The sequence below is a fragment of the Thalassophryne amazonica genome, chromosome 9 (genome assembly GCF_902500255.1).
Source record: "Thalassophryne amazonica chromosome 9, fThaAma1.1, whole genome shotgun sequence".
Classification (NCBI taxonomy): domain Eukaryota; kingdom Metazoa; phylum Chordata; class Actinopteri; order Batrachoidiformes; family Batrachoididae; genus Thalassophryne; species Thalassophryne amazonica.
In genome coordinates, this window is record NC_047111.1 from 6,018,342 (window position 1) to 6,036,199 (window position 17,858).

The following is a 17,858-nucleotide window of genomic DNA, read 5'->3' on the forward strand; positions in this document are numbered from 1 at the left end:
CTCTCTCTGTCTCTGTCTGTCTCTCTCTCTCTCTCTCTTGTCTCTCTCTCTCTCTCTCTCTCTGTCTCTCTCTCACTGTCTGTCTCTCTCTCTCTCTCTGTCTCTCTCTCGCTGTCTGTCTCTCTCTATGCCTCTCTCTCTCTGTGTCTGTCTGTCTCTGTCTGTCTGAGAGGATGTGTCCAGAGTCAAACATGAAGACTCTTTTTACATGGTTTATGCCAGTTCAGGAAGCATGAAGTGTTTTGAATGTGGGGATGTTGGTCACAAATGTCTCGCGTGTCCGCACAAACGCGATGTGTCTGGGGCGTCAGTGTCAGCGGCCCCGGGTCTGGTTCCTGGGCCTTCGGCCTCGGGGCTCAGAGCCCCGGTGTCAGTGTCTGGTCCGGGGGAGGGGTCCAGTTTGCAGGAGGAGGCCGTTTCTCCGCAGCAGGGTGTCTCTGAGCCTGAAGCTGTCAGTGTAACTGCTGATCAGCTGACAAATGAACATTCTGGTTTGACTGATGCTGACGGTTCTGAGGTTGGTCTGGTTCATGGGTCTGTCTCTCCTTCTGTGCTCGACGCTGATGTTTCTGCTGTGGGTGAGTCCTCGGTCACCGTTGGACAGGGTGAACGGGCTGACTGGGAGACACCGGGCCCAGCGGACCCCAAACCCCCACGGAGTCAAAGAATTAATGATGACAACATGGATTATGATTCAGACTCCAGCATGTCCACCACCGGTTCCTTCTGTCAGAGCAGTGATCTGTACACGCTGCAGGACATCAACAGCTTCCTGGATGATTAATTTGGTAAATCTGTGAAAGTTGCAGATTATTTACCTGACACAGAGAAATTTATTAAATCTGTTAAAGTGTTGCAGAAGCTTGTTGGCTTGGACCTGCTGGATGAGAAGAAATGGTACAGACTCAGGAAACACATCACTGCTTTGGGGAAGGAATCTCTTTCCAAGTGGGGATGAGGTCTCAGGGGTCGTAAATCCACTAGATAGAGTCTGAGTGTGTCTCACTGGGTGTTCTATCTTCTCTATCTGTCTTTCTCTCTATTCTCTCTCCACTCATTCAAACGGGTGAGGGACATTTTAGTTCAGCAGGATCCTGGTGACTATTTGGTGTTGGGGGGTGACTAATTGCACTGTGGATATGTCACTGGTTCGGGCTGGTGAGGAGCCACATTTGCAGTTGGCTTCCTCACTGGCTTTTTTTTTTTTTTTACATGAGGTGGATTTGTTGGACACATGGAAGGTCATACACCCACAGGACAGTACACATGGGTTCGGGTTTCAGATGGGTTGGTGTCTGCAGCCAGGCTTGACCAGATTAATATGTTGCACTCATTCAGGAACAGATTGAGCAGGAGTTTCATTCAGCCAATTGGTTTTTCAGATCATCATCAGCTCCCAATTCAGATCAGGGAGACAGACACCCTCTCTACTTTTAAGATTAGGCTTAAAACTTTCCTTTTTGCTAAAGCTTATAGTTAGGGCTGGATCAGGTGACTCTGAACCATCCCTTAGTTATGCTGCTATAGACGTAGACTGCTGGGGGGTTCCCATGATGCACTGTTTCTTTCTCTTTTTGCTCTGTATCCACCACTCTGCATTTAATCATTAGTGATCGATCTCTGCTCCCCTCCACAGCATGTCTTTTTCCTGGTTCTCTCCCTCAGCCCCAACCAGTCCCAGCAGAAGACTGCCCCTCCCTGAGCCTGGTTCTGCTGGAGGTTTCTTCCTGTTAAAAGGGAGTTTTTCCTTCCCACTGTAGCCAAGTGCTTGCTCACAGGGGGTCGTTTTGACCGTTGGGGTTTTACATCATTATTGTATGGCCTTGCCTTACAATATAAAGCGCCTTGGGGCAACTGTTTGTTGTGATTTGGCGCTATATAAAAAAAAAATTGATTGAAATTGATTGATTGATCATCTCATCACCACAGAAATATTCCACTCACACACTCAGAGGTTCAACACTTACTGGAAATTCAACACCAAACTTTGCACGACAGGACATTTTGTGATTTATTTGAATCTTTTTGGGGTTTCTGGAGGGGTAGGAAGGGGACATTTGGGACAGTGAGTCAGTGGTGGAAGGCCGGCAAAACTCAGGTTGGGGTTTTGTGTCAACAGTACACTTCCTATTCTACAGCTAGGGTCAAGAGGACATTATGGAAATTCAGGGCAACCTGCATACAGCTGGGGCTCCCGACCAGCATGGTCTGCTGCAGGGGAAAAGGGCGGAGCTGGGTGCCCTGTTACAGGAGAAGGTGTAAGGGGCGATGGTGAGGGCTCGTTTTGTGAACATCAAGGACATGGATGCACCCAGTTCCTTCTTCAGTCTGGAGAAGAGGATCTCTCATTAGAAGGTGATGACCTGTCTTCGCCTTCCTGATGGACGGGTGACGAGTAATTCGGCAGAGATGCGGAGACATGCTATGGACTTCTACTCGGCTCTCTACGGTGCTGTGGACTGTGACAGGGCCTGTGCGGCTGACCTCCTGAGAGATCTCCCCCGGCTGTTGGCCTTGGAGCGAGAGGCCTTGGACTCCCCCATCATGCTGGATGAACTGACAATGGTGGTGCAGTAGATGGCATCTGGGAAAGCTCCAGGGATCGATGGACTCCCAGTGGATTTTTTATGTACACTTCTGGGACTTTCTCTGTGCTGATCTTCTGGAGGTGTTGGTGGTGAGCATTGTGGCGGGCTGCTTGCTCACTTCTTGTGGCCGTATTGTTCTGTCCTTTCTGCCTAAGAAAGGGGATCTTACCATTTTGCAGAACTGGAGACCGGTTGCACTTCTCTGTGCAGATTATAAACTTTTTTCTAGGGTACTGTCTAACAGGGTAAAAGGTGTCCTGGATTTTATTGTTCACAAGGACCAGTCTTATTGTGTGCCTGATGGACAACCTTTTTTTGATGAGGGATTTGTTTGATTTGTGCAATACTGGGGATTTGGTTTGCGGGTTTGTGTAACTTGATCAGGAGAGGGCGTTTGACCGGGTTCATCATGGGTTTTTGTTTTCCACTTTGAGGGTGTTTGGCTTTGGTGAGGGGTTTATTTCACTTGTTGGGGTTTTGTATAATGGGACTTCATGTTTGGTTAAGGTTGGGGAGGGTTGTGTTGCCCATTCCCCGTAATGCGGGGTATAAGACAGGGCTGCCCCATCTCAGGTCAGCTGTATTCTTTAGCCATTGAGCCACTCTTGTGTTGCATTAGGGCCAAGCTGTCTGGCCTTGTTTTGCCAGGTTTTCAACTGTCTTCTCCCCTGGTGCTCTCTGCTTATGCAGATGGCATCACGGTTTTTGTCATGAATCAGGCAGACATTGATGGGTTATTAGACAGTTTACGGCTCTATGAGATGGGAACCTCTGCAAGAGTGAACTGGGAGAAGAGTGAGGCTATCCTGATGGGGAGGTGGCAGGAAGGGGCTGCTCCCTGTCTGCCACATGGTCTGCAGTGGGGAGTGGAGGGTTTGAAAATGTGCTTCTGGGGACGGATGGGTGTCTTCAGAGGAATTGGGAGGGATTGGTGGAGAAGGCGTGTGCCAGACTGTCCAAACGGCAATGGTTGTTGCTCCAGATGTCCTATTGGGGACCTGTTCTGGTCGCTAATAACTTGGTCGCTTCGACGCTGTGGCACAAATTGTCTGTCCTCCCTCCACCATGGGGCCTTATCGAGCAGTTGCAGCGGTTACTGGTGGATTTTTTCTGGTCAGGCCATCACTGGATCAGAGCTCCCGTGTTGTACATGCCGCTTCATGAGGGAGGACAGGGGCTGGTGGACATTTCTGCTCGGGTGTCGACCTCCAGGTTGCAGGCTGCTCAGAGACTGTTGTACGCCTCGGGATTGAGGTGGCAGGATACGGCACGTGTCCTTCTGAGGAAGGAGGCAGGTCTTGGATATGACAATCATCTGTTTCTTCTGCATCAGGGGGACATCATCGGAACGCGCACCTCAGCTTTTTACCAGTCAGTTCTCCAGGCATGGCAGGTCCTCGCTCTGCACAGGGACAACATAGGCACACCTGAGATGTGGCTGTTTGAGGAGCCTCATTTCTTCAATGACTTTGTTAGCTCTCATGGGTTGTCATCTGCTACTCTGCGGTCCTGCCTGAGGGAGGCGGGGTGCACCAAATTGATCCATCTACTGCTCACGTCTGTTGTGAGGCTGGTGGAGTCGGCAGGAGTTCAATCCTCCATTGGAGGATTGTACATGGGCTTCTGGCTACAAGTGTGTATCTGGTGCACCTGGATCCAGGGGTTGATGGGTTTTGTCCTTTTTGTTCATTGAGGGAAACTGTTCACCATGTTTTTGCACAGTGTCACCGGTTGTCAGGGCTGTTTGGGTTGTTGGGGAGGTGGTTTTGTGGACTTGGTTTGTCGTTCACTATGGACTTGTTTATTTTTTGTCCAAAGTATCGCGCACAATCCAGGAAGTTGCATGTTTTAATTGACCTACTTTGTGGACTTGCCAAGTTGGCCATCTGGAAGACTCGGAAGAACTGTGTTTTAGCTCAGGGGTTAGTGGACCCTGAGTTTATGCTGAAGGGACTCTTGGCAGCCTGGATCAGAGTGGACTTCCAGTTTTACAACCCCTGGCAATAATTATGGAATCACCGGCCTCGGAGGGTGTTCATTCAGTTGTTTAATTTTGTAGAAAAAAAGCAGATCACAGACATGACACAAAACTAAAGTCATTTCAAATGGCAACTTTCTGGCTTTAAGAAACACTATAAGAAATCAGGAAAAAAGATTGTGGCAGTCAGTAACGGTTACTTTTTTTAGACCAAGCAGAGGGAAAAAAAATGGACTCACTCAATTCTGAGGAATAAATTATGGAATCACCCTGTAAATTTTCATCCCCAAAAGTAACATCTGCATCAAATCAGATCTGCTCGTTAGTCTGCATCTAAAAAGGAGTGATCACACCTTGGAGAGCTGTTGCACCAATTGGACTGACATGAAACTCTTAAAAGAGGGTAAATCATCATGCAATGTTGCAAAAGATGTTGGTTGTTCATAGTCAGCCGTGTCTAAACTCTGGACCAAATACAACCAACATGGGAAGGTTGTTAAAGGCAAACATACTGGTAGACCAAGGAAGACATCAAAGCGTCAAGACAGAAAACTTAAAGCAATATGTCTCAAAAATCAAAAATGCACAACAAAACAAATGAGGAACGAATGGGAGGAAACTGGAGTCAACGTCTGTGACCGAACTGTAAGAAACCGCCTAAAGGAAATGGGATTTACATACAGAAAAGCTAAACGAAAGCCATCATTAACACCTAAACAGAAAAAAACAAGGTTACAATGGGTTAAGGAAAAGCAGTCGTGGACTGTGGATGACTGGATGAAAGTCATATTCAGTGATGAATCTCGAATCTGCATTGGGCAAGGTGATGATGCTGGAACTTTTGTTTGGTGCCATTCCAATGAGATTTATAAAGATGACTGCCTGAAGAGAACATGTAAATTTCCACAGTCATTGATGATATGGGGCTGCATGTCAGGTAAAGGCACTGGGGAGATGGCTGTCATTACATCATCAATAAATGCACAAGTTTACGTTGATATTTTGGACACTTTTAGTAAGCCTTCAGTTAATTCAAAATGCTGCAGCTAGAGTACTGACGGGGACTAGTAGGAGAGAGCATATCTCACCCATATTGGCCTCTCTTCATTGGCTTCCTGTTAATTCTAGAATAGAATTTAAAATTCTTCTTCTTACTTATAAGGTTTTGAATAATCAGGTCCCATCTTATCTTAGGGACCTCGTAGTACCATATCACCCCAATAGAGCGCTTCGCTCTCAGACTGCAGGCTTACTTGTAGTTCCTAGGGTTTGTAAGAGTAGAATGGGAGGCAGAGCCTTCAGCTTTCAGGCTCCTCTCCTGTGGAACCAGCTCCCAATTCAGATCAGGGAGACAGACACCCTCTCTACTTTTAAGATTAGGCTTAAAACTTTCCTTTTTGCTAAAGCTTATAGTTAGGGCTGGATCAGGTGACCCTGAACCATCCCTTAGTTATGCTGCTATAGACGTAGACTGCTGGGGGGTTCCCATGATGCACTGTTTCTTTCTCTTTTTGCTCTGTATGCACCACTCTGCATTTAATCATTAGTGATCGATCTCTGCTCCCCTCCACAGCATGTCTTTTTCTTGGTTCTCTCCCTCAGCCCCAACCAGTCCCAGCAGAAGACTGCCCCTCCCTGAGCCTGGTTCTGCTGGAGGTTTCTTCCTGTTAAAAGGGAGTTTTTCCTTCCCACTGTAGCCAAGTGCTTGCTCACAGGGGGTCGTTTTGACCGTTGGGGTTTTACATAATTATTGTATGGCCTTGCCTTACAATATAAAGCGCCTTGGGGCAACTGTTTATTGTGATTTGGCGCTATATAAAAAAATTGATTGATTGATTGACTTTTCTTATCCCATCAATTGAAAGGATGTTTGGGGATGATGAAATCATTTTTCAGGATGATAATGCATCTTGCCATAGAGGGAAAACTGTGAAAACATTCCTTGCAAAAATACACATAGGGTCAATGTCATGGCCAATCCAATTGAAAATCTTTGGTGGAAGTTGAAGAAAATGGTCCATGACAAGGCTCCAACCTGCAAAGCTGATCTGGCAACAGCAATCAGAGAAAGTTGGAGCCAGATTGATGAAGAGTGCTGTTTGTCACTCATTAAGTCCATGCCTCAGAGACTGCAAGCTGTTATAAAAGCCAGAGGTGGTGCAACAAAATACTAGTGATGTGTTGGAGCGTTCTTTTGTTTTTCATGATTCCATAATTTTTCCTCAGAATTTAGTGATTCCATATTTTTTTCCTTCTGCTTGGTCTAAAAAAGTAACTGTTACTGACTGCCACAATTTTTTTTCCTGATTTCTTATAGTGTTTCTTAAAGCCAGAAAGCTGCCATTTGAAATGACTTTAGTTTTGTGTCATGTCTGTGATCTGCTTTTTTCCTACAAAATTAAACAACTGAATGAACATCCTCCGAGGCCGGTGATTCCATAATTTTTGCCAGGGGTTATATGTTCTTACTGATACTGTGGACACCTTCAGAGACACATGGTACATAAATTACATTCTCTCGTCTGTGCAACATGAGAGCTTGGTGCTCCATTTCTGACGCCTGTCGGCGGAGTCCATGTTGGTGGACGTGGACATAAAAAAAAGCACAATGGAAGTGATGTAACTCAATTATTGTAAATAAACCTGTTTTAAAATTCCAAATTCTCTCTCTCTCTCTCTCTCTCTCTCTCTCTCTCTCTCTCTCTCTCTCTTTCTCACTCTCTCTCAGGTCTGCTCAAACCTGTGACGCTTTAACATAAAAGCGCAAGCGCTATACGCGACTGTGTGCACACATTAAAAAGTGAACACACGCAGCTGCTGGTCTATAAAAGCAACAAACACGGAAAAACAGTATGTGCAAAGAATATGTGCGCATTTCTGGCATACTTAAACGAAACACACCACCATAATTTGCAGCTCTACATTTGTGCTGGTGTGAATGGGACTTAAGGTACAGGTAGGTGCTGCACTCTTTTTTTTATCCTCTCTTTTTTTAATTGAGAGAATAACAATTTGACAAGACAATATGAAAAACAATTCTCCATTTTAAGTATATGGGGGGAAAGGAAGGGAATGACTTGCACCTGTGTGGAGGGATAAAGGGACAGAAGGATCCAAAACAAACAGGAGCATGCAAAATTAACCACCATGAATTCTAAAAATACAGTAACTACACCAAGAGGTATTGGGTGATCCAACCCAAAAACAAAGTTTTTGAATCTGTGCAGCCCAATAATAGTACAAAAAATTAAGAAGAACTTTTGCAAACTCTTGGATATTTCCTACCCCATATGAGAGAACAAATCTGAAAATATCCTAGATGGTGAATGTGTCACAGTAATACCCAGGTATTTCAATCTGGTGCTATTAATCTGATATGGGAATCCAGACTGGTTAAGCTTCAGTGTAACTTCATTAACTGGAAAGCTTTCACTTTTCCCCAAATTTAATTTATACCCAGAAAAACAGCTGAAATCCTCCAGAATTTTCAAGCTGGCAGGAACAGAACCAACAGGATTGGAAATGTATAACAAAAGATCGTCAGCGTACAGTGATACTTTATATTCTCAGCCATTGCACAAGATACCATTAAATAAGGAGGATCGCAAAGCGATAGCTAGATGTTCAGCAGCAAAGAGCAAGGGTGAGAGAGGGCAAGCCCTGCCCCGTACCACGTTTTGGGACAAAGTAGTTCGAATAAATATCCTTTGCATGAACACTAACTTTGGGGGGTATAAAAAAGACAGCTCCAAGACATGAATTTCTCTCCAAAACCAAATTTCTTCAGCATTGACAAAAGGTATTCTCATCTGTCAAATGCTGCATCCAAGGAACTTCTAACCTCAGGGAATACAGATGATTGTTTAGAGCATATAACATTAAAAACAGTACAAATATTTTTTAAAAAAACACTCGTCTTCTTTTAATAAAGCTGTTTTTGTGCCTCAGAAATGATGTAAGGAAACACAATCTCCATACAAGATGCAATTACTTTAGCCAGTACCTTCACATCTGCATTAAGAGGTTCTGCACTCTTTAAAGGTCCCGTTGGTGCATGTTAGTTTGGTGCATTAACTCTGCTGTAATCTCTGCATTAACTTTCATTTGGTCTCAATAAGATCATTTCTTTTGGCTGCCTTGTAAAGACTCATGTAGCTCATTTATTGTGTCGTCTTCCTGTTCCAAGAACACATTTTATGGTGTGTTTGCAGGCCTTTAGTGATCAGGTGGAAAGTGTAAGGAGGAGCTGGACTTTGGTCTCCACTCTGACTTTTGAAGCTCGTGGCATTACTGCCACCTAGTGAGCACTCAAGATACTGGATGCATGCAATGACATCAGGTGTCCTGTATTAATTTTCTCAGTTTTTCTTGAACTCTGTGTTGCCTGCCTGACATCTAAATGAATGTGGCCGGACTAAGAATAAACACTCACCTGCATTTGTTGCATATCTGGAAGAAGCAGCTCATTTCTTAGTGTGAGATATTAATCTTCACACACGGCTGTCAGTGCATATAGATTTTAAGGACAGCCTCTTGTGTTGTGTTCTCCAGGCTCGCATGGCACTGAGTAAAGGAGCTCGGGCTGTGATCTTCGATGTCAGTGATGATGCAAATGCTGCTGCAGAGGTGGGTACGCGTGCACACACACACGTTAAACTGTTAGGTTAGATAAATGATGGCATTTCCCACGCTCACGTTGCTGTCTCTGTTCTCCTCCCATTTTTCTCTGCTAATGAACATACACTTGTACAACATGCACACGCATTCATGCAAACATACACAGCTGCGAAAAACAGACTCTTTTCCACATCCAGTGGTGCTGGTGGAGGCTGAGGATGCCGAGGAGTTGATGGGTTTGGTTAATAAGAACGAGGAAGCGAGAGTTCGTATTGAGATCCTGGTGGAGCAGCCGAAATGGGTGAGTGCTTCTGCGTGTATCTCAAACCGCTGCCTCGCCATTATGAGAACCTGCACGTCAGTCATTTGTGTTTGTAAACAGAAAGAACTTCCTGTGAACCATGACGATGTTCGGCGTGTGTTTATCAGAATGTAGTAAAACTGGTTGAATTTCTGGAGTGAAATGAAGTATTCAGCTCAAATAAAAAAATGTGTCTCATGGTGTTTGAATATTTGTTTTTAAATGGTAAATATTGAGATATGAAGTGATTTAATCATTCTAAGTATTAGTACATGGGGGTATGAAGATATTAAGGGCTGTGGCAATCTGACATTTGACCCCAATAACCTTGACCTTCATCCAAATGATTGACCTGTGGTGTGCCACATTTGGTGCAAATTGGGTTGAAAATAGAAAACTTTTTGACCTTTGTCAAATTGAATTATTTACCAAAGGACCAAAAGTGCTGCACGTTTTCCATTTGTCCTTGAACAAATCAGTGCAGATCAGCTCACTCAGGTGTGTTTAGCTAATCAATGGCTGATAGAGCTGATCTGCTGTGACGACTCCAAGGACAAATGCTAAATGTACAGTACTTTGGATCATGAGGACCAGGATTAGGAAACACTGATTGAAGGTAACTTTGGGGTCAGCCTTCATTGACATGCCAAGTTCGGTGTAAATCAGCAAAAGAACATTGAAGGAGTAGACCAACAGACAGACGGGCAGACATCACCTTGACCCCAATGACCTTTGACCAATTTTACCTTGCTGGGTGATTCCAGAATCGACCTCCATATGTGTGCCAATGTTTTGTGCAAATTGGAGTGAAAAATTTAAAATTTGGCATTTGACCCCAATGATTGACCTTTGGCAGATTTGGCCTCACCTGTGTAATTCCAGAAACCACTTACATAGGTGCGTGCCAAGTTTAGGGAACAATGGAGTGAAAGTGGTGTTGATTTTTTTGCTTAAACAAACCCTTTAAGCACAGTTCTGGGATTCCCTGAGATTCACATATCAAGTTTGGTGGAAATTGGCCAACTGGCCTGATGGGAGTCAAGCATCAAAAGACAAACACTCACATTAATAGGCCCCATAAAAACCATTAGATTATCTTCCTTGACATCAGAAAAAAGTGATGAGGGGGCATTTTTTTTTTTCCACCTTTCTTAAAACAGAGAACAAACAACATAGTAAAATTTTGAAGTTGGGAAATGAAACTTCCCCTTAGTAATATGAATCAACAAAGTTTATGGCTAAAAGAAGAAGAAGCTGTTGTACTTGGTGTCCAAACTACCTCTATTATCCATTATTATATGGTATGGGATTTTTGACAACTTCTGATTGGCCCATTCGCCACTTTCTGAGCTGTACCACATGCCGAGTTGACCACTGGTGGAGCCGAGTAGACCGCGCATGCGAAACAAGAACACCTCACGTGCAGTGTAGTGCTAGCTAATCGAGCGACGCCTTCTATCGATAACGACCAATCAGATAACGCGATACAGTGCCTACTTTGGCTGTCAGTTTGTTGACAAGATGGCAGAAGACAGGTTTGCGTCTGTTAGCGACGCTGACTTAAAACAAATTTTACACGAACTTTACACCCGCAGAAATACACAGTCAGCAGCCAACCTGTTTCGCAAGTACGTCACTGAAAAGGGGCATGCGCCCAACTTTGAAACTTATGACAGAGGGATGCTTGACGGAGTACTCGGTCAAGTTTACACAGAAGCTAGAAAGGCGAATGGCGAACTTTATAAGAAAACAAGCCTGATGACTCTTCGTCACGGACTTAACAGGCATCTCCAGTCGATCGATGGGATGTCAGTTGGTGCAGTATGACAGGAATAATAAAGAGTTGAAACTTGAGGTTGATTTTTCAGTTTTAGTATGTTTGACAAACTCCCAATTTTCTTGTTTACCATATAATAAAGCAGTTATAGACTTTTGATTTTGGTGTACCCATGATTATGCGGACCTGCTGCTTGGCTGCTTCAGCTGCTTGGCTGCTTCAGCTGCTTGGCCTTATCGGCAATCTGTATCACGATAAATGACATCGTCCTCGTGTATGTGCGGTTGTCAATGACCACAACCAGAAAGTTCCGGGCCCGGCTCGGTAAACTTTGGCCGTCTTCAGTCAAAGCACACTTGCCATTAAGTGGACGTGCCGGTGCTTGTTTAATGAAATTTGCCAAAAAATAAAATAAAATAAAAATAAAGAAATTAAAAATTGATGCGGGCTGATTTCGGCATGCGTGCAGGGATGATAAACCAATGTTTTTTGTTGTTGTTTGTTTGTTTTAATGGGGTCTTGCTGTATGTAAGAATCATTTCTGTCGTTTCAGCCACATTATGATGTGAGTATCCTGCTCACCATAGTCCTGGTTATTCTGGTCATCATCCTAATCTTTGCTTTCCGCTACAAGTGCAAGTCCAACCGAACATGGGTGAGTTAAATTTTAATGCAAGTGTGAATGTTGATCAATCAGATGTATAACTGCTACAAAGATTCATTAAAGTTAAAATGCCAGCTTTGAACCTGACCACTGTCCTCTTTTCTGTGCAGGACTCTGTCCATCAGCAGACAATGAGAGCCATTAATAGATTAGAAACCAGAACCTACAACTCGCAGGGCTGCTCAGGGTCACAGCGCCACCTTGGGGCTTGGGGGTCTGCAAACAGTTCAAACTCCAGCCCTGTTTGTGCTATCTGCCTAGAAGAGTTCCAGGAAGGACAGGTGGGAGAAGAATGCTAATCATATGAGGACATTTTCCTCATCTGGAATTTATGATAAAGCTGCTCCGGTCTCATGTGTGTCTCAGGACCTGAGGATCATCTCCTGCGGTCATGAGTTCCATAAAGACTGTGTTGACCCCTGGCTGCTGCAGCACCGCACGTGCCCCCTCTGCATGCACAACATCATGGGTGAGAACACACATCTTGGTGGAGAAGATCCTTAATAAACTTCAAAAGTTCTAAATGAGGGAGTAGTTTCCTTTTAATATTAGGCCATATTGAACTGCATTTATAATGCTGCCAAAACCTTTGGCTTACCTTTAGTCACAGGTCAACCTGCAACTTCTTTTTTGTGTGTGTGTGTGGGGGGGGTGCTCCATTTTCTTTCACAGTCCTGAATTTTTCTTATGTACTTTGACTGTTGTGTCCACAGGGACAGAGCGCCAGCCTCAGAGAAACAGACTCCAGCAGAGTTCGGAACAAACCCAGAGCTTCCTGCACTCTCAGGATTACAACAGTTCGCACAACCACCCCTTCCCTCAGCACGCCATCCCCTTTTCTATGAGGCCCCAGTATCCTCGTGGACCCTCTGGACCTTATCCCTCTCTGGGCCACTATAGCGGCTCCTCTCCCATGGACACTCAAATGCTACGTCTGCTTACCAGTAGGCCCCTTGGTTCAGGCTGTAGCTACCACCTTCCCGCAGAGGGCCCAGTGACGCCCCACAGGATTGGAGGAAATTGCAGGACTTCCACTCACCACTACACCCCTCGACGTTCCTGCCACAACTATCGCTCGTCGTGTCCGGCTCAACGCAGCGTGTCCAGCTCCAGACTTCAGCACACCACATCCACACTCTCACAGCCACGTGGAGTGCCTCCCCACAGCCAGCAGGATGAAGGCAGTTGCTCTGGCGGCAGCTACCATACAGAGCGCAGCGGATACTTAGCCGATGGACCGGGAAGTGACTCCAGCTCAGGACCTTGTCATGGCTCTTCCAGTGACTCAGTGCTCAACTGCACTGATGTGTCTCTGCAGGGGGTTTATGGCAGCTGGTCCACTTTTCGTAGCTCTCTGAGTAGTGACTATGATCCGTTTGTATACTATGGGCCAGGCTCTGGCAGAGCGCCTCGCAGAAACAGCCTGGAGGCAGGCACCCATGCCCGTCCCAGGTCTCTGGATTCAGTGGTTAACAAAGTAGGCTGCACCGAAGAACAGCCACAGACTGTGTTCAGCCACATCCACTACCACCGCCACAGACACCACCACTACGAGGAGGGCGAGCACAGCCAAGGCCCCGGCAGAAGATCAGATGAGGAGCTGGGGGCAACTGCTGCAGCCACACCTGCTGCCCACATTGTGGCCAAAGACTCACCTGCCAAGCACAGCCCGTGCCAGTGCCCAAAGGCAGATTTCACAGATCGGTCCAGTCCTGGGACTGGCGGACAGGATCGGGAACACAGCACCCCCACGGGGCCTCCTGTCTTGGTGTCCCCAATCCCCATACAGCTCCAGCCTCACTGCTGCCACCAGGGACACAGACACCCTCCCCCTCCGCTTGACCGGGTGGGGGGCTGTGTGCTTGATGGCCCTTCTGTTCGTTTCCACCACGGCCTGGATCTGCAGGATGATCGTAGCATCCACATCCACTATGGCCAAGGGGCAGGTTTCTGCTGCTCTCCTCCTCCGGAGCTGCACCCTGCCTTAGTCCCTGTGCCCCTCATCCTGGACTCTGGAGGCATGGAAGACTGGCCTTGTTGTGGCAGGGCCCAAGTTGTGTGGCAGAAGCGGGTGCAGCAGGCCCGTTCAGAGCCTGAGCTCCTGGGTCCTGGGACACCTATGGACAGGCAACCCTGCAGGTTTCACCACAGCCCTACTGCTGACCGCAACGCAGACATTTGTCTATATTGTCAAGCATTATGCCACAGTCAGGGTGGGTATTCCAAGTCTTAATATTTATTCAGTTCACCAGTTTGAGCTTTAAGGACCATACTCATTATTTTCAATTATTTATGAATAAGGATAATCAGACAGATGGGATCAGATCTGTGATATTTCACGCCCAGGTTCACAGCGGCAATAAAACAGTTGAGCTGCGCGTTAAAACAGTGTGCTACACACACACACACACACATATCCACAGACTCTCTCAAGTTAAAATAAAAGTTTGACTGTCATTGAAAACTCCATTTAAAGTAACACAAAGCAAATGATGAAAAAAATAACATGCCACTCACCCAATTGTAAACATTTCCAAATAAAAAGTCCACAACATCAAAGAAGCCCACACACACTGATCACACGCGTGATCGCCAGCCAAGGAAAGGGTCCACTAGTCCTCTCTCTGATCGATCAATTTCAAGTTCCACTAGTCTTCAGGTACAGATAGCCGGCGAGAGAATAATGTCCAAGTCCATTTTCCCTCAGGCTCTGATCTCGTGCATAATGTCCAGTCGCAGCTCTGCCTTCAGCTAAAATTCTGTCACGATTGTGGCACGTTAAAGGGTCCATTATCTCCTGAAAATAGCTTTTAGTTTTTCCAATATGAGACATACATCTGCATGTCCAGGTAGTCTGTAAAAACAGAGTGGTGGATCGGACACAAATGGCAGCGACACAACATTTTAGGATCCAAAATCCGACAGACTCTGAAAAAGTCACTAGTTTCGGGGTTGGAAGTGTGTTGTCTCCTTTTTAAATCCGAACCATCGCTTTCAAATAAAAGCTCAGGAGCGTCGTTATCAGACATAACCGCATTCGTTTCACTCTGTCAGCCATCGGGATGTTTCTGCTTTGCTAATATGTATATCGCACACCGCGGCGTCTTCCGGAAATACACCTGTTAGCTCACTCAGGGAGAGCAAAAAAAAACAAAACATCGGAGACCACTAATTCTGAGCATACTTTGTGTTGTTTTGTTAACTGGGACGTTAAAAAAAGGTGCAACACGTCCTTGAAGAATCACCATAATTACACGGACCTTCATCCATCACTTGATTTTCTGAGAAATATAAGTAAATACTACTATATTTCAACTCAAACATCAAAATAAAGATAGCGTTTTGATATATACTGATTTTTTTTGGTGTGTGACTTTTGACTTGATTTGCATTTTTATCAACAGGATCAGAAGAGGAGTCCGGTGTGTGAGAACTCATTGCATCTCCAGTTATCACGCTGCTACACAGGAGCCAGAATGAACAAGCCTGTCAGTGACTATCGCTCTCACTTCTTCCACGTAATTCCTCTGAGAACATCTGATGGTTCCCCAGCTCCCGGACTCACAGCTCACAGGATGTTCTGTCATTCAGCGGACATACTCAGCTACCGTATATTAATAAAAGTCAGAGTTCATGTTTTTAAAATTCAGCGATCATAGTATTAGATGCATCTTCAATATAATAGGTGCTTTGACAGTGCAGCGACAGGGTGATGCTGGGGAAACAAATCAGACGCTGCAACGGGTAAAACGTGTTTTCTACATGTTTCAACTTCTCAACTATAGGAAGAATATTCAGTGCAGACATGATATAACAAGTTCCCATGCTCCTTAGTGACACCCAACGAGTGTCGAGCCCTCGTGACGCGGGACTCTGTCTCGGTCTTGTTGGCTCGATGACTTGATTTATCTTCGAGGTACAGAGTTTCACTCGTGATCTTCCCTCTCTGAGTCCCATCTCAGCTGAGAGAAGCTTTTTCTCTTCAGCCTACCTCAGCTTAAATCTCACAGTACGCCTCAAACAGGGTGACTTTAAGGTACTGCTGTAGTGATTATTTTTTTCTTTTCTTTGTTTTTTTAAGTCACAACCATGTAGCTTCCTTAAACTCAACAAACCATTTTCCTCGTGGCAGTGTGACCAAATGGAGTGAAGTGTTGATCCCTCAGACACGGAGTATTCAGTGAGGTTGCTGAGCCTTGCATGGGCCTTGTTTTGATTGATTCAATAATGGCAGCTGTTTTCAACATGTTTGTGTGTGTTTTGGATCTTTTTTTTTTTTGTGGACCTATTTTTTTTTTTCATCTTTCAGAAAGGATCGGTTTGACTGAATTATGTCTTCATCATTACAAGCTATCATCTTGTTCTCGTCGTTTCTCTTGCCAATAGTTACTTCACACGTTTGACCTCAGTGCTGTCGAGCTCTGATCACTGCAGAGCGAACTCAAAAACAGCAAGCACATTGTCTCCTCAGCGCCGTGTGATGTCACATCCCTGAATTATAGGCCCTGGCATTGTCTTCCAGCAACTAAAGCTCAACACGAACAGTAAAAACTGTGACTGTTTAAGGATACGGCCGGAGTAAACCCAACTTCACAGTCACTGTGGTGTAATGAAAACGAGTGTCTTATCCCATGACTCTCATGATTAGAGCCTGAGGAACGGCTCAGGAACAATCAGACACTGGAAAAAATATGGGAAAAAAATTTGTCTTAGTTTACAAGAATGAGACTCGTGGCAACAGAAATATATTTGTTGTGGTAAATGTTTAAAGTCGAGCCCCTGAGTTGAGCTTGCTGCACTTGAAGATCCACCTTAAATCAAAGAATAATACAGTGTTTTACAGGGGTTTTTTTTTTATTGTTTTTAAATTGCTAACATGCTTTCGTCAAACTAAAGCCACTTTTTCAAAAGTCTTCACACAGTTTGTGTTACCAACATGCATTGTGACCAATCTGTCCTCCAAACATCACAGAAATCACCAAAACACTTTATACATGACTCAAAATAAGTTCATTCGACTGTAACACGTAACAGTTCTCACCCAGAAAGAGTCTGCACGGCTCGTCTGTTCAGCCTCCAAGATATGATCCACAGGATCGTTTCCTAAACGTGTTTCAGAGAACACGGAGCATAAACCTGGTGCACTGTTGGATTTGTTGCATGCCACCGTGCTGTTGAGCACGAGGACGACAGTATCTGTGACAACGGTATCTCTGATACCGGTGTCACAGACTGAACAGTCCCCCCCTAAAAATCAGTCCGCCCTGCTTTCACTGTGCATGCATCATTTTGGAGCACAGCAGCGTCATTTCTGAGCGTCGGCAGCATTTCACCGATTGTCACCTCGTTTCTGCTTCAAACTGCCTCCAGTCATCATCTGTCTCAGCAACCGATATCTGAAGCTTTTGTATAACAATCATTTCCACATAAATTCACCATTATTTCATAATAAAAGACGGGGGAAGGCAATTAGAGCGCTACAGCAGCACGTCAGGCTCAGACGTCATTTCAGAGCTTCAGTTGCGCCTCATTTCAGCTTAAAACTTACATCAGAATGATTTAAGAAGTTTTAATTTGTCATCTGATGGTTAATAATCACATTATTCCCTTTGATCGCTTTGGGTGAAGAGAGTCAATCTCAGACATGCTGCTGTGGTCCCAAATGGCGCATGCGCAGTAAAGTGAAGGACTGATTTTTAGGGGGGAACGTTCGGTCTGCGACTCCAGTAACAACATAATGGTTTACTGGTTAGAGCACCTGCTTACCCTTAGGTCAGATTAACTACAAATGAGGACAACTAGCAGTTGCCATTTGTTGCTTGGTGAGCATTCCCAGGGCATGGCCAGCTTGTGGTTACTTGGTGTTATTGTGCACAGCGCTTAATGACAGATTGACCTGTTCCTCCATGCTTCACTGCTTGATGGAATGAGAG

General features: G+C 45.1%; 1 protein-coding gene across 1 annotated transcript in view; it reads left to right on the top strand.

Annotated features, from left to right (window-relative positions):
- LOC117516684 (E3 ubiquitin-protein ligase RNF43) overlaps positions 1–17,243 on the top strand; it is a 368,264-nt gene extending 351,021 nt beyond the window's left edge. Inside the window, exons 3-9 of the mRNA XM_034177526.1 lie at positions 9,118–9,192; positions 9,350–9,484; positions 11,815–11,916; positions 12,036–12,206; positions 12,292–12,394; positions 12,639–14,138; positions 15,330–17,243. Coding sequence (XP_034033417.1) covers positions 9,118–9,192; positions 9,350–9,484; positions 11,815–11,916; positions 12,036–12,206; positions 12,292–12,394; positions 12,639–14,138; positions 15,330–15,355 — 2,112 coding nt within the window. The 3' untranslated portion in view covers positions 15,356–17,243. The remainder of the gene's footprint in view (positions 1–9,117; positions 9,193–9,349; positions 9,485–11,814; positions 11,917–12,035; positions 12,207–12,291; positions 12,395–12,638; positions 14,139–15,329) is intronic.
- Positions 17,244–17,858: the final 615 nt, after the last annotated feature.